At 39.1% G+C, this 15,298-nt stretch overlaps 1 protein-coding gene across 2 annotated transcripts in view; it reads left to right on the forward strand.

Moving 5' to 3' along the window:
- The first annotated feature begins 884 nt into the window (after positions 1-884).
- The window catches only part of pde3a (phosphodiesterase 3A, cGMP-inhibited), a 66,481-nt gene continuing 52,067 nt past the window's right edge, over positions 885-15,298 (forward strand). For both annotated transcript variants that reach the window (XM_035528737.1, XM_035528738.1), the window contains exon 1: positions 885-2,637. In XM_035528737.1, coding sequence (XP_035384630.1) covers positions 1,675-2,637 — 963 coding nt within the window. In that variant the 5' untranslated portion in view covers positions 885-1,674. The remainder of the gene's footprint in view (positions 2,638-15,298) is intronic.

The raw sequence follows: 15,298 nt of genomic DNA on the forward strand, positions 1-15,298 counted from the left end.
TATTGTCTCTCTTTCTCACTCTCTCTCTGTGTTTTTGCTTCATTCTCCCTCTCTCTGTCCATATTTCACTATGCCCCTAACCCTTATGATGTACTGTCTCTAATATTGGTTTCCTGCTCTGGTTCACAGGAAGTGCTGTGCTATCAGCTGTTGTCCTCCTTTGATAGGGCTACAAACAGTTTACTCATAAAAAAAATAATAAATGATAATTTACGGTATAGATTCTAAACGTGTTCATGATGTTTCAAGTACTTTTTACTTGTGGTATGATGTGTAAGAACTCTTATAATGCTTTATGCAATTCTCTCTATATCAGTCTTTATAGTCTTAGGATCTTTTTATCTCAGAATGAGTAACACAGGAAATGGAATTTGACAGTTTAGAAACTCACAGTCTTGATCATTTTAATACATTTTTGTGCTTTACTGGAGTTTTACTTTACTACAAACACAAATTTCTAATAACAATTAACAATAGTAATAGCAGTAGCAGTGATAGTTGAAATAGTAGTACTATTAATTAAATCATTCATTGTTCCTATATTCAATTTAGTTGGCAACAAGAGATAATATGATAATATAATCATCACATAAAAGACAAATGATGAGCTTAATCAATTTATTAAAACGATTTTTAGAAAATAAATATTTTAGGGAAACTACAGTAAAAACGTTGATTCCTAAGAAAGGAGAACTCTATACAGCGCGTTATTATGCTAACAAAATGAACAACCTACATACACTCCAACGAACCAGCTCGGCTTGATGACGTAGATGCAGGTGAGTAGGCCTCGGTAAAATTCAATGTTCAAGAAAACCCGTGAGCACAGAAACCCCCGATCATCCAACATCGCCGCAGCGCTGCTTTATGGGCTCGGCAGAGAGTCTACTGCGCCCCTCAGCACACAGGCAGTGATCAGGTATGGACAAAAAGGCTGCTCAATAGCGCATCATACAAAGGCAGGTTAGCTTGAATAGGATCAGTATTTATGCTGTTTAACCGGCATATGTTGTAGTTTATTTTAACTGATTAACTGTTGTCTGAAATTCGGCACTACGTATTCATTATGAGCAGCGCCGCAAATAGCGGGACATTGGCCACTATAATCAACACGCGGAATTGTTAAGTCACGAAAATATAACTATTCGCCTGTATGGCCAAAGGTGAAGACTACGCAGGGGCGAGGAAGCGGAAAATGTACTTCTAAAAGTATTAGAATATTTGAATTGTTCCGTGAATAAAATCTGGAAACAACCCGGAGGTACACAAAAGAAGAGGCGCGCGCTAAGCCAGAGGGAAAGTGGAAGAAAGAATCGCTGATGTGGAATGAAGCAATGGCCTAGATGTGCAAAACGTCAGGAGTCTTTCTAACCCTAACCCTAGATGTGCGAAACGTCAGGAGTCTTTCCTCTTTCTGCTTCACTGGATGATTATTAAACTGCTTTCGCACGAACCGTGGAATGGCGAGCGAGGGGAATGTTACCGACTGAATTTCGTGCGTGCAAAACAAGGACTCTTCACGGATTCCCTTGACATTCCTGTTACCACATCAAGTTTTACTTTTGTTTACTTCAGCATTTGTTTAGAGTAAAATGCAGTCTGTCGACTTCGCTCATTCGTGTGCCCTAAATCATTCATAGCGTACCATGAAAACACGTTGCATTTTTCACATTAATGAGTAGAGAAATATCTTTCTTTCCATCGTACATCCTTCGTGGACTGATGGCAACGGCAGCGGACTGTGACAGCGGCAGAGCAACATCACGGACTTCTTCCCAGGGAAGAGGCCCGCGGGCTCCGGAGCGCAATGGTTATGTGAAAACATGTGCCAGTCCCCTGTACCAGGACAGCGCCTGGCAGCCGGGGCTGGGGCCGGACGCAGTATGGAGGTGTAGAAAGGTGTGTGTCTCGTCTGCGGTGTATGTTGGTTCTGTCTCAGTTTTTCTTGCACTGGTAGTTAAACTCGTTGACTGGGATGTGGAACATAGCCACAGCTGTAACGGCGGTGGCAAAGCTGAATCGGGATCTCCTTTCTACCACAGCATTGTGGATCTTACGTTAGCCTTGTGGCATTTGATCGCTCCTATTTTTACACTCGTCTGTGCCTTTTTTTGGATCGGGCTTTATCTGATCCGCTGTGGAGTTCTGATTAAAACCATCGTTATCTTACTGACCGTTTGCCACTTGGGCGAAGCTTTGGCGCTGTCGCTTCTGCATGGAGTGGAGGACCAGCTGCTCGCGCTCACAGCTACCATAGTGGTGCTCGCGTGCTTGGCAAGCGGGGCACTCGTGGTGGTTAGACTGGGCCAGGGGGTCTCTGTTATTATAGTCATCAGCGTCCTCAGAACCGTCTCCCTCATTTCGCTTCAAAAAGTACGGGCTGGCTGGAGACCTTACTTAGCGTATCTTGTGGGTGTTCTTGGGGTTCTACTGGCGAGATATGCTGACAAGCTACTGCCGATTCCGGGGGCTCACCGGGAAGGTTGCATCCCCGTAACAGGATCGAAGGAAGACATTCCCGTGTTTAAAAGGCGCAGGAGGTCCAGCTCCGTTGTATCGTCAGACATGGCACATCACGGTCCGTCCAGCAGCAAGTCACACAGGAGAATCTCCCTGCCTTGCATTCAACGGGACCAGGTAAAAATTCTTCTACCATTTAAAATACACGCCACGCCATGGTGCTATTATATAAGTAGTAAAACTGTACCCTTATTATTATTGTTATTATTATTATTATTATTATTATTATTATTATTATTATTATTATTATTATTAGTAGTAGTAGTATTAGTAGTAGTAGTAGTAGTAGTAATAGTAGTAGTAGTAGTATGATGTCTGGAATATATTTGGTATATCTGTTACATAAAACATGGAATTAATAGATGCATATGACTGGTAGATAAATAGTAGTGTAGTGTCCCATGCTTTGTGGAAATTGTTCCATGATTTTGTTTTCCTGTTCTGTGGGATGCAGTGTTTTCTCATTCCTATAACATTAGTTCATGGGTGTTTAGCTTTGCTCTCCAGGTGTGTAATTATTTGATGCTCTTCATGAAAGGTTTGAACTGATACTATTCAGACATGTTTTATTTTATTAGGAGCCTATGTGCAATTGTTGCTCTGTAATTTTTGTAAGTATAGGAATCAATCAATTGATTTGTTTAACTGATGCAGATCTTGGCAGATCAGTGGTATGGGGGTTTTGGCATGGAATGCACTGGTTTATTCAGACATGTGAATTATGTTTCCTCTTTTAAAATGTTTTTCATGGAGGGCATAAAAGAATATGGCTTTACATTTTAGTGGTTTATAACCACTAAAATAAACCAAAATAAATACTGTTTTAGACTTATCACCTGAGACCTGGCTGTCATCATTTTCCCCACTTTGCATTTTAATTTTATGACTCATTTTTGGTATTTTAGACCTTTGATTTTTATTACTGTATCCTGTACTATTAGGAGTTAGGAGTGTTGATGTGTAAAATTCCTTAGATAATGACACAGACACGAGATATGCCAAATCACAATTCTGTTTGAACTTAGTATGCATTTTATATATACTACACATATAATGGATATTACAGCTTACCTTAAATAGTGAGATAGAAAAGATCATTATTGGTGATGCAGAAGCTCCAGTAAAATTAAACAAATTTGTGAGTAGTGTACACAATAAAATAAACATTTAATACTTTAAAACACAGCCACAATAATAAACACAAGACACACAAACAAGTCCAAATATAACCCTAACCCAAACCTTAGACCTAACCCTACTCCAAATCTTCCAAATATTTTGACCCACTACAAAGACTGTAAATCACAGAGCGAGAGAGAGCATACATGTGCGAGTTCAGATGACCACAATACTGACCACTCCATATGCGTTAGTAACAGGCATATCATTTTATGTGTCAAAACCTGGTATATAATGGTTATAGGAACTTTAAATTCTAGTTTTAACTCCATTATTTTATGCTCTGATTCAAATGGTGCACCAAAACAGATATAGGTTTGTTTTTTGTTTTTGCCAGCATTGCTCTCTTATTAAGTTTTACTTTCCTTGATAGAAATACTGTCACTATAGGCCCTTTACCTGACAGTGTCCCATACAATTTGCGCCCTCTAGTGACTGCAGAAATAATAACTTGAGTCACATTGGCCAAAATTCATTGAACATAACAGTGTCTTTTACCACAGCTCAGTAATAAATATGTTGCTGAAAAACCTTTTCTACTTTTTGATGCAAGCATTGATGCTGGTACTTTAACACAAATGTGCAGTTGTCCTGTTTGCAAGCTTTGTTAGTGTGAACATTTCCCAGTGTTACCATTGCTCTACTCGTGGTTCTGAAACTCTGATTCACCAGTAATGTGTGCTGCCCAGTGGCGCTCACACTGAGACCTCAATCGATAGATAGATAGATAGATAGATAGATAGATAGATAGAGAGAGAGAGAGAGAGACAGAGAGAGAGAGAGAGAGAGAGAGAGAGAGAGGGGGGGGGGGAAAGGGAGGGAAGTATAATGAATGTTGGCATTAGTGGTATATGGTTAATACATATGACAGATGTTAAGGTTTTGGGCTGTGAGGAATAACTGCATCAGTGACCATTTTCATTTGGAGTGGTTGGTTGTCCATTAGCAGTGCCTATTAGCCTGCTATTCATTGAGGAGATGAGGAAAGCAGACATGGGTGCACTGACTGGGACATTATCTGTTACCCATTCTACAGAGCGCAGGCCCTGGGCTCCGTCAATGCCAGAGATAAAATTGGTCCGTTATGAACACTGCTGCCACGTGAAGTGCATTACATAAGGAGTCTGTGTCTGAAAGCAGCTCTGCAAAGCAGGGTTTATTTCTACTTTCTATGTTTCTCTCTCCCTCTGTCTCTCTCTGTCTTCCTCTTGTTCACTCCCTCTCTCTTTTGCTGTCGTTCTATCTATCTTTCTTTCTCTCTCTACCTTCTATCTCTCTCTCTCACTCTCTTTCTGTCTGTTTCCTTCCTCTGGAAGTGCAATGGATTTGAACCCCACTGATTATCAGGTATTATCCTTTTGCTGGAGCTGATCTAGACTTACGTTTTGTTCATTTTTGTTTCTAGATGCAGAGTTTGTGAATTGGCCCAGAGTCTTTATGTTTAACTCTCCTGCAGTGATAAACATTCTCTGTCAAACCATCACCTCAGATCATAAGATAACTTAAACTTTTACTCAAAAGCTTCAGGAATTGTGCTTTAATCACAGGCCTTGAATGTCAAGCTGATAAATCTAGTTGTAGTGGTATACATTTTCAAACTTGTTTGTGAGGAATGTTGTTCAAGGAGAAAATTAATGGATCATGGGACTGCTTTAAGGCAGTCCCCTCTTCTCAAATCATCTAACTGTTACCCTAACCCTAAACCCTAATCCTAACCCTAACCCTAAATCTGAGGCAAACATCTCTGAGCTGGGCTAATTATGGCTCCTTTTAAAAACGTAGGCTGCAAGTTTTAGCTACTTACTAACACTATTGTTGATTCTTTCATTCAGTGCATACTTTTGTCCCCATCTAAAGAGCTGTGAGATTTACAGTAGCTCTTAGACTTTGAGATCTTTTATTGTAATAAAGGCGAGTAAAAGGGTTAGGTTTCTGAAGGAGAAAAGGGATGTGCTGGGATCTATTTTAGGAACAACAATATTCACTCACTGACGCAAATGGAGATCCATAGAGACCATGACTACATTTCAGACCCTTTTTGGGGGGAGGGGGAGGGGGGTTTACAGGAGATGCTTAAGATACAGTGTTAGTAGGTAAGAATTCTCCATCTGCCAGGACTCTGGAAGTGTTTTTAGGTTTGAACATGCTGTACAAGCAGGGGAGTAGGGAGTGACTGCACCTCTCTCCAAGTCCACCATGTGTCCTGAGTGTAATGGTTTCCTCTCATAAGTGGAATGTATTCTTTTGCATGCGGTTCCACCTTTACCTGCCACTGCCTCTCACTCGTTTTTGAGAAATGTTTCTGCACCAGAGAACTTCATACTCAGAGGGCTGTTTTCTTCCTCTTGCATTTCTCTCCATTTCTTTCTTTCTTCCTTCTTCTCTTGCTCTCTCTCCTTTTTTCTCCCCCCTTTCTCTCTCTCTCTCTCTCTCTCTCCCTCTCTCTCTCTCGCTCTCTCTCTCTCTCTCTCTCTCTCTCTCTCTCTCTCTCTCTCTCTCTCTCTCTCTCTCCCTCTCTCTCTCTCTACCCTACTTTCTAATTGCCCTCATCTGCAGTGCTGAACCAGACAGAGAGAGCTTTGACGCTGGCTGGGCCAACACTCTGTATTTTACTTGTAAGGGGCCTTGCGTCGGGCCCGTCTCTGCCCAGCCTGGAATGTGTAGCTTCAGCTGCCTTGCCTGCATGGCCGGCTGCCTGCCAAAAACCTCATAAAGGCAGGCAGAGGATCTTGAGCTGTGATTACACAGGTAGGCTTGGTCATGGAGAGCCCTGATCCATTCAGGAGTAGAAGGAATACACCTTATTTAGTTACAGTCAAACCAGAAAGTGTACAAAGCCTGATCTGGTGTTTTGCAGTGACACTACTGCAGTGCTGTTAAAAAATTCTAGAATGTAAAATACTTAAAGATTCATGAACATACTGTAAATTATTTTTAAATTTGCATGATGTTAGAGCGTTTTTTAAAGATTTAGTGGAAAAAACAAACATACATATAATAAAACACTCAATCCTAGCTGAAAACAGTCTTGGTGTGGTCCTGATATTCTAATGAGCACGCTTGACCGACAGCCTGATGTCACTCTCAGCCAGTTACACTACTCAAGCAAACCTGAATATAATGACATCATCAGGGAGAATTGGAGTAATATAACCATACATGAGCACATATGTCATATACTGATGCAATTACCCCTTACACAGGTGCTAATAGAATGTTATGTTTTTATGTTTTCTATCAGGATATGGATGTTGATAATGACCAATTAGACTTCGTTGCAAAATAACCCTACCTAGCCTGAATTGTTTTCAGGTTTGAAGAAAGTTGCAAATTATATTGTACATTTTGCTAAGGCTTTTGATCTCCAGATAGCTTTACATCGCTAGCTATGTAGTCCAGACTCATAGAGGGTGCAGGAGGGACTTCAACATTCTGACTGTTGAGAGTAAAGCTTATGTAAGCATTACCAAACATAAGGACTGCCCATTTTATATTGGAAGGAGAGAATTTCTGGTACAATAAATTTGTCATTGACTGGCCTTGACTGGCCTATCCTAGGGCATAGTTTGTATATTTACATGGAGTGCCCAGAAGAGCAAAATTAAACAATTTTGAAAGAAAAAACAGATTTAACGCTAGGTTACCAGGGTCTTTAAGTGCTAACTCGGACCCTAGTTACTGTAGGAACAGGATCCCTCATCACCTGAGAGTGTTCAGTCAAAATACAAGTACTCCAATCAACGATGATCTATTTCTTTACACATGACTTTTCCAAACCATTATTACTATCAGTGATTTATTGAAAGGACACTCCAGCAAAACATGTTTGCCATCACCGTAATAGAGGCTCTGATTAAATAAATATCTCTGTAACTGTTCTAGGATCTGTAATCAACAACTAAAAATTTCAACACAGTCTGGCTGTATTAACCAATCAGCAAACTTCTCTAAAAGTAGGCAGTCCTCTCTGTTTATCAGTTAATTTACATGTACACATAAGTGCAAAGAGTGCATGTTTTTGGAGGGAGGGGCTTTGGAAAAAAATGTTTGGATGGGGGGGAATGTCCTCTTGTGGTGGCAAAATTTGGGGAAAAAAAGTTAGAAAGGACAGCAACATCAGTTATAGAAGCTTTAATATTGATTTACTAATGTGTGTGGTACTATAAAATAGAAATGACAACATTAGCTGTGTTTAGTGTGCTTCTTGGATAAATAACATTAGATTAAGCTACACTTCTGAACTTGTACTCTTGGAACTTACAGTACAGATAAACTGGAGACGCTGTCAAAAATTACACCATTACTGATTACAACTTAGGGTTAGGTTTACACACTTACCATAACATAACCCTTTTATAACTGTATTTTAAGGCAGCTAAATAAAAATGTTATAAGAAGAGCCAATCGTGATGGCACTAATATTTTGACTCAATAATTTTTCCCAAGTAGTGAAAAACAATGAAATTTAAATACTAAAATAATTCTTAATTGTAAATAATAACAACATACATGCACTTGATTTTGCTTGCACTTCACAACGAGTAGCCTGAGTTAAGAAATGAACAGTATTAATTTGATTAGGGTGCCTTTTTGTTTGGGGTTGGATACTTAAATCTGATGTCAATATGGTACTGGTTCCTATATGATCGGTGTTTACTAGACCAAATCACAATATAGATTTCAGTTCATCATTTCGGTGTCAGTTAAAGGGATAGTTCAGAGAAAAATACAATTTCAAGATTTGTCACTTACCCCAGATGCAGTCGATTGGCCAAGACATGTTTAGAGTCTGAATTTTGCTTTTTTTTATTGTGGAACAAAAGCTGCTAACATAGCTAACGAACACTGGAGGTCAATAGCAATTATAACAGCCTTTGTAATTAAGTTACATGTCTACAAACTTCTCATAACCTATTCAAACTGCACTGAGGTTGCTGCCCATCACTGTGATGTTTTTATTCACAGTTCACAGTGAGTCATACTGCATCCTAAAACACATCAACTTGTCAGTGAGACCTTTATGAACCTGCATTTGATTTAAGCAGGTCACGATAAGTTTGTGGGCATGTATTTACAAAGGCTATTTTGGTTTGGCTAGCAGTGTTAGCAGTTAGCAGCTTTTCTTCTAATCTAAATAAGCAACGTTTTGACTGAAACATATGACACATTTCTTACTTAAGCATGTGAAACATGTTTTACCCCAATCGACTGCATCTTGGGTAAGTGGAAAATCATGAAAATTTGATTTTTTGCTTAAATACTGTGCTGTCAATTGAAATATTTTCTGGTGCAAATATTGAAAATGAAAATTAAATTAAAAAAAAAAATTCTTCATTTTTAAAGTATTCATTTAGTCATTTAGTTTTAGCACCAGTATCACTTATTTGATATTCAACCTTTTCCTTTTCCAGGTCAAAATGAATCTAAAAGAAAATAAGTAAAGCAGAATGACAATTTTAGCAACTATGATACCTAACATGACATTAACCATTTAGTTATCAGGGATATTACAATTAGTAATGATGTGATTATTATTGGGTTTTATCGCACTTTATTTCATTAACAATGGAAACTGCTCAATGTGTAGTCTGAGAAACAGATGACTTTAAGCTCCATCTCTACAGCTCCATCTCTGCACAGAAATGGCTGCTGGCAAACTTGTTTCTTACAGCAATAAGCAAGATGTAGTTTTTTCCACTACGCTAAGCAACGGAAGATCATTAACTTCACTTAATTGTGTTTCTGTTTGTGTTTGCCTCCCTGTGCCTCTGCTGGAATGTGTGTGTGTGTGTGTGTGTGTGTGTGTGTGTGTGTGTGTGTGTGTGTGTGTGTGTGTGTGTGTGAAAGTATGCCACATGTATTTTGTGAGCTCCATGGCCTATGTCTGCTGACTGCTGAACGGCAGCTTGTTATGTTAACCTGGCCACAGATCAGTGGGCCTCTCGCAGGTCCCCCACTAGCCTCCATATGAGTTCTGTGCTCTAGACAAGGCCTGTCTTGTTCGCCCACTCAATGGTGTGTTTTAGTTTCTAAAATATGCCAGGCAGATGGAGAAAGGGGCCGGGAGTGAGTTCAGGGGTTGAGCCAGCCATCGACAAGAAGTGTATCTCTGCATCCGTCTGTCACAGTGTCTCTCACTCAGCCTTTGTCTGTCACAGTGTCTCTCACTGTCTTTTTCTGTTTAAAAAAGGTTTAAGGAGTTGGGAGAACATTTGATTATGATTTTGTGGTAGCAAAGTATAGAAATTTGCTGTAGACATACTTATTTTGGGGAAAAAAAAATATTATAGGTATGTAGATTAAGTTCTTATATGTATCTAGTACAAATTACTTTAAATACATTAGGGATAATTTATAAGGATAAGTTACTTTATGGTTAAGTTGTTTTTACGATATATTTTTAATAACTAAAAGAAAATACCTTGATACAATAAAGTGTTTTTTTGACGGACTTGTAAAGTATATTTTGATTAGTATTTACAATGTTCACTATATTCTAATTAATTAAGTCTAGAGTCCTGCAGTGATGAGAGATCATCAGTGGTACACAGAGTTAACCCTAACTGTAACCTTGATCCTAATGCAATGGTACATAGGTCAGCAGGTCCACAGGCATGTGGAATATGCCACACTAACCCAGATGGTTTAGGGAGCTGATCAGTGAGGTGAAATAGGAAAGAAATCTCCTCATAGGCTCCCCCTAACTACCTAAAGTATGGCTGCAGACTCTTAACATTGCTGTATTTAAGTAGAGTACTGTATAGCTTTAATGTAGTGGACTGTATCCGCTCAGATAAGCTAAACTGCTTATTTGGCATTTTGTTCTGTTAAAATACTGTTCCCTGTGTGCAGGTTTAATCTAGATGGCTATGTTGTAATTACTTGAAGCACACAGCTGGTAGCATTTTCTTTCTTTAGATAGATAGCCAGTGTGTGAAATTCAGCTTGTAGACACCTTTGCTATGTGTTCAACCTTTCTAACTTCAAGAAGTTGTTCCTATTGACAGCTGTGCATTGAGACGTTTAGCTCTTTTGACCAGCATTTGATTTATTCCCACCATGGTACAAGCCAATCCCTCTCCCCACATTCCCCGTCCTCCGTTACATTTACCCCCAGTGCAGGAGATTTTATATTTTATACAAAGGGTTTTCCTAATGGACCTTGTTGTAAATGTAATATAAAGCTGTTTAACAGATGTGTTCAATATTGCTTTCACTGATATCATCACAAATACTTTCTACATAAAACTTTTCATTCAGGAAGATTTTAATCTTTTGTAATTGGTCATTTTTTTCCTTACTAGTGAAAACGGGACATGACTCTCTCTCTGTGTGTGTGTGTGTGTGTGTGTGTGTGTGTGTGTGTGAGCAAGAGAGAGAGAGAGAGAGAGAGAGAGAGAGAGAGAGAGTGAGTGAGTGAGTGAGTGAGTGAGTGAGTATGCGTGGGAGCAGGGGATTCACAAAATCCTCCCCAGGTATAGGGGAGACAGTGTAGGTCTGTGCTGTGCACATCTGAATGTTAAATGAGCTCTGTGAGATGAGATGAGCACTGAGATGAGATGAGCACTGAGATGAGATGAGCACTGAGATGAGATGAGCACTCAGGTGAGATGAGCATTGCAATGAGATGAGCATTGCTCGTCACACGGGAAAGTGTGTGGATGTTAATTTATGCGTGTAAGACCATGAGAAAGCCTGGTCCGACCTGCAACATTGGAATGTGATATTTTGTGCAAGTGAGAATGTAAGGCTAATGTCCAGCAGCAAAATAAGTTATTCTCTGGTAGAACTGTTTAAAATGACATCTCTAACACACGTCATACACACTGCACAAGCTCTTGTGCTATAATGATCTGTACTGGGACCACATGCACCTGTGCATACAAAAGTTAGCTGCCTGCCCATGACCTACAATGGCATATTTTCTGCAGTGCTGTGTCAGTGCCCCACTACCCTCCTGATCCTCCCCTCCAGAGCCACTGAGACGAAGAGGATCATTTTTAATAGCAATGGTTGATCGGAGAGTCTCTCAATAGTTTGAGGAAGCATCAAGTATGCAGCAGAATTGACCATTTGTGATATTCTTTTAAAGAGTAAAGATCAGATTGTATGTTATCAGCACAGAGGAATCAAATGAACAGGTACATTACAGCATGCTAGTGGATTATCCCCCACTAAAAACGCAGATTTATGGAACATTAATAGATAGCTAGCTAACAGGTTAGGCTAGAATACTAAAGCTAAATAAACACAACAGCATCATTCAGCGTTCACAACATGTAAAAGATTGTAATCTTTTACATGTTGATTATTTCAAACATACTGTTCATTAGTTTATCCAAGTTTATCTCCTAAGTGAGGCAGATTGCGTTACCAAAGTAGCTCATTTTAAAATAGCAGTTAGAATTTGTTAGCTACTTAGCTAGCCATCTAGGTGGCTAATCTAACAGGCATACTGTGGCATAACTTACAGCAAAAAAGTACCATAACTTTTTAGTTAGAAAATGGAGACAATGTTTTTTTATATGAATTTTGAAATGTTTCGTACATTTGGGGCTAACATTTAGTCCATTGTGAATGCTAGGTAGCCATTTCCCAAAAAAAAAAAAAAAGTTAGTTGGTCTTGGGTATGGTCATTGTCATTTTTTAAATATATAGATAATTATCATTTTTTAAATATCATTGTGTAACTGTCATTGTACATTCACTAGCTGTCTAACATGTAGCTAAAAAGCTAAAAGCATCTATTATTGAGGATGTCAGTCGATTCTTATTTTATTTGCCAAGAGGTAGCTAGCTAGCTAACCTAGTTAGTAGCTATTTATCTAATCAGGTTACTGGCCTTTTATTTAATCAGGTGATTAATCAATAATTAGTCCTGTCACTGAAGCAAATCTTCTGAAGCAGTTTAATGAGATTTTAAAAATTGTTGAAAAAATAAAAAATTTAGTTTCTTATTTACTGTTTTAGACTTTGATGCATGAAGAATTTGCGCATGGAGAGAACTAGGTTTGAAAGTGTGATTTAGCATCCTATACAGAAAATATTGGTTTGATTAAATATAACCTAATTAAATGTTAAATGTTTAATTCAATAAACATTTAATCAAATGTTTCTAGCCATAATTTATGTTTGTTTATATACCTCTTATAATCCTCTTTAATATATAGGCTACATTATAATCTTATTTTGGACATTTAATTGGAAAAGACTTTTGAAACATTTGAAACATTTGAAACAGTTGAGAATGAGGTGTATGGATACAGAGGAATCATGAACAACCAATTAAAAAAATGTATTACATGTCTACATTAAAAAAAACATAAATGACATTTAAAGGACGTTCCACAAATGCCCTCCATAATGTTTAGGCAATTCTACAAAAACTAATTTTACCTAAAATATATATAACTATATACACATGTTGGTGATATATAAATATTGTAAGTCAATGCATTTATGACTATAAATTACTAAAAAACGCAGGTCTGGCTCTTTCTGTGAACTGATTTAAATGGTCTGCGAAGAACTTCCTGAGGTGATCCAATAAACAATTTTAGACTGCAGTCTGAGATTTATGTCTATTTCAAATGTCTAAAATAATAATAATTATTATTATTATTATAATTATAATAATAATAATTATTATTTTACAAATTAAATGGTTCTCCTATGCAGGGCTCATCGGCCAAATCAGTTTCTCCCTCCTTTTCACTCACTATGTCACTTAAGAGGGTTTTTCAATTATTGAAGTCATTCTCTCGTGTAACGCTGAGGGTGAAGGTGTGGCCTTCCCTCCACCAGTTGGGCTCTGCCTGTGTAAAGCAGTTTGACCTGCTTTTAGGTCTGACCACCTAAACAGTGTGGCTTGTGGAACTGACATGGTTGACTGCTGCAGCTACATGTTGCCACTCAACAAACTTGCGTTTGTTGGTGATGCCACTACTGAGGCAACCAAACAACTTGCCTCGATCTCCGAAACAAGAACTTACACCTTGTATTCTACAAAATTTCTCTTTTTGACTTTTTATTCCTACATTGTCACCACTATCCCACTAAACAATGAATTGGACACCCCCTATTTAAATATTCATTATGTAATTTGCATGGACCATTTATGGATAAGTGTGGGGGTGTTAAGGAAGAGGAACATGAGGCTTGCTCACCTGTGCATGTTCTTAAGAAGGTTGTGATTTATAAAGAGGAAACTGCTTTCAGGTGTGCGTATGCCATTTCCTGGTTTTTGTGCATCTGTACACTTTCTCAGTGGAATCCACACAGAGTTTTATAAATCAGGCCCCTGGTATACATGAATCATGTGACCTCCCTCTCTCAATGGCTCTGCTCCCCTCCTGTCCTCCACCACCTCCCCCCTCGATTTTGCTCCTTCCTCTGTCTTCTTATTCTTCCTTCCCCTCCCATCCTACATCCCCTCCACCTTCCATCCTACAGGCCCTCCCCCTCCATCTATACAGCTCCTCCCCTCCATCATTCGGCTCCTCCCCTTCCTGTTGTTCCTCCTTCTGCTTTTATCGTGCTCCTCCACCACCCATCCTTCCCTCCTCTCCCTTTCTTCTGCTCCTCCTCTTTCTTATTGCTTTTCTCCTCCCTCAGATGAATGCGTACCAGTGGAGGTGAGGGCAGTAGGAGGAGGAGTGGAGTGAATGATCTGTAATGTGAAACGGGGCAACCAATCTGTTTCAACATCATTAGACTCGATGCCGACACAACATTAGCTAGAAAGCATGCCCCTAATATGGCTGCTAGCTAATCAGGTTATGATGCAAATAGCTCCATGTTTGGCAGCCACTTGTATTGATGAACTGCATGTACTGCAGTGAAAGTGTACCATTTAAGCCATATTTATTTTGTTTGCATGTTACATTTTGTTTGAGGTAAACACACATCATGAACTACTTATGCAGCCTCTATAATAGCAGTAAAAGTCCTGTTTAAGTTTATAAGAGTAAACATATTACTATCATTTGAAGCAGTATTATACCAGTCCATCCATGTTTTATGAGTGTACATACAGTGATGTCACTCTATGCTTTCCAAAAACACTTCCTAGGTAGCCTACATGTGTCCTCCACATATCCTCCACGTGTCCTCCACGTGTCCTCCACGTGTCTTCCATGTGTCCTCCAGGTGTCCTCCACTCAGCGATTTTGGCAGTTCTTTGGAGTGGCTGATCCCATCTCCTTCATTTTTGGAACAGCTGGCATGATAGTGCAACAAGTATAGTAAAGTTATGCATCTTAAAAACGCTACATGAATATAACACAATGATTGTGAACATGTTCAATGTGTGCCTTTTTTGTGTGTGTGAAATGATGCGAGTATAAATGGTGTTATCAATAGCATATTCCCTACCTCAGTAGGTAGCAGGAGAGTGTGCCTGCTCACATGTCTGCTCAAACATGTTTGCAAGTGCTAATGTTGCTACTGTCAGACTGCCACACTGATTCAGCAGAACTGTAGACTGCCACACTGATCCAAAAGGACTGTAGTCTGCCACACTGATGCAGTAGCCCTGTAGACTCCCACACTGATCCAGAAGAACTGTAGACTGCCACACTGCTCCAGAAGCATTGTAGAC

Source organism: Electrophorus electricus, chromosome 7, assembly GCF_013358815.1.
Source record: "Electrophorus electricus isolate fEleEle1 chromosome 7, fEleEle1.pri, whole genome shotgun sequence".
NCBI classification, from domain to species: domain Eukaryota; kingdom Metazoa; phylum Chordata; class Actinopteri; order Gymnotiformes; family Gymnotidae; genus Electrophorus; species Electrophorus electricus.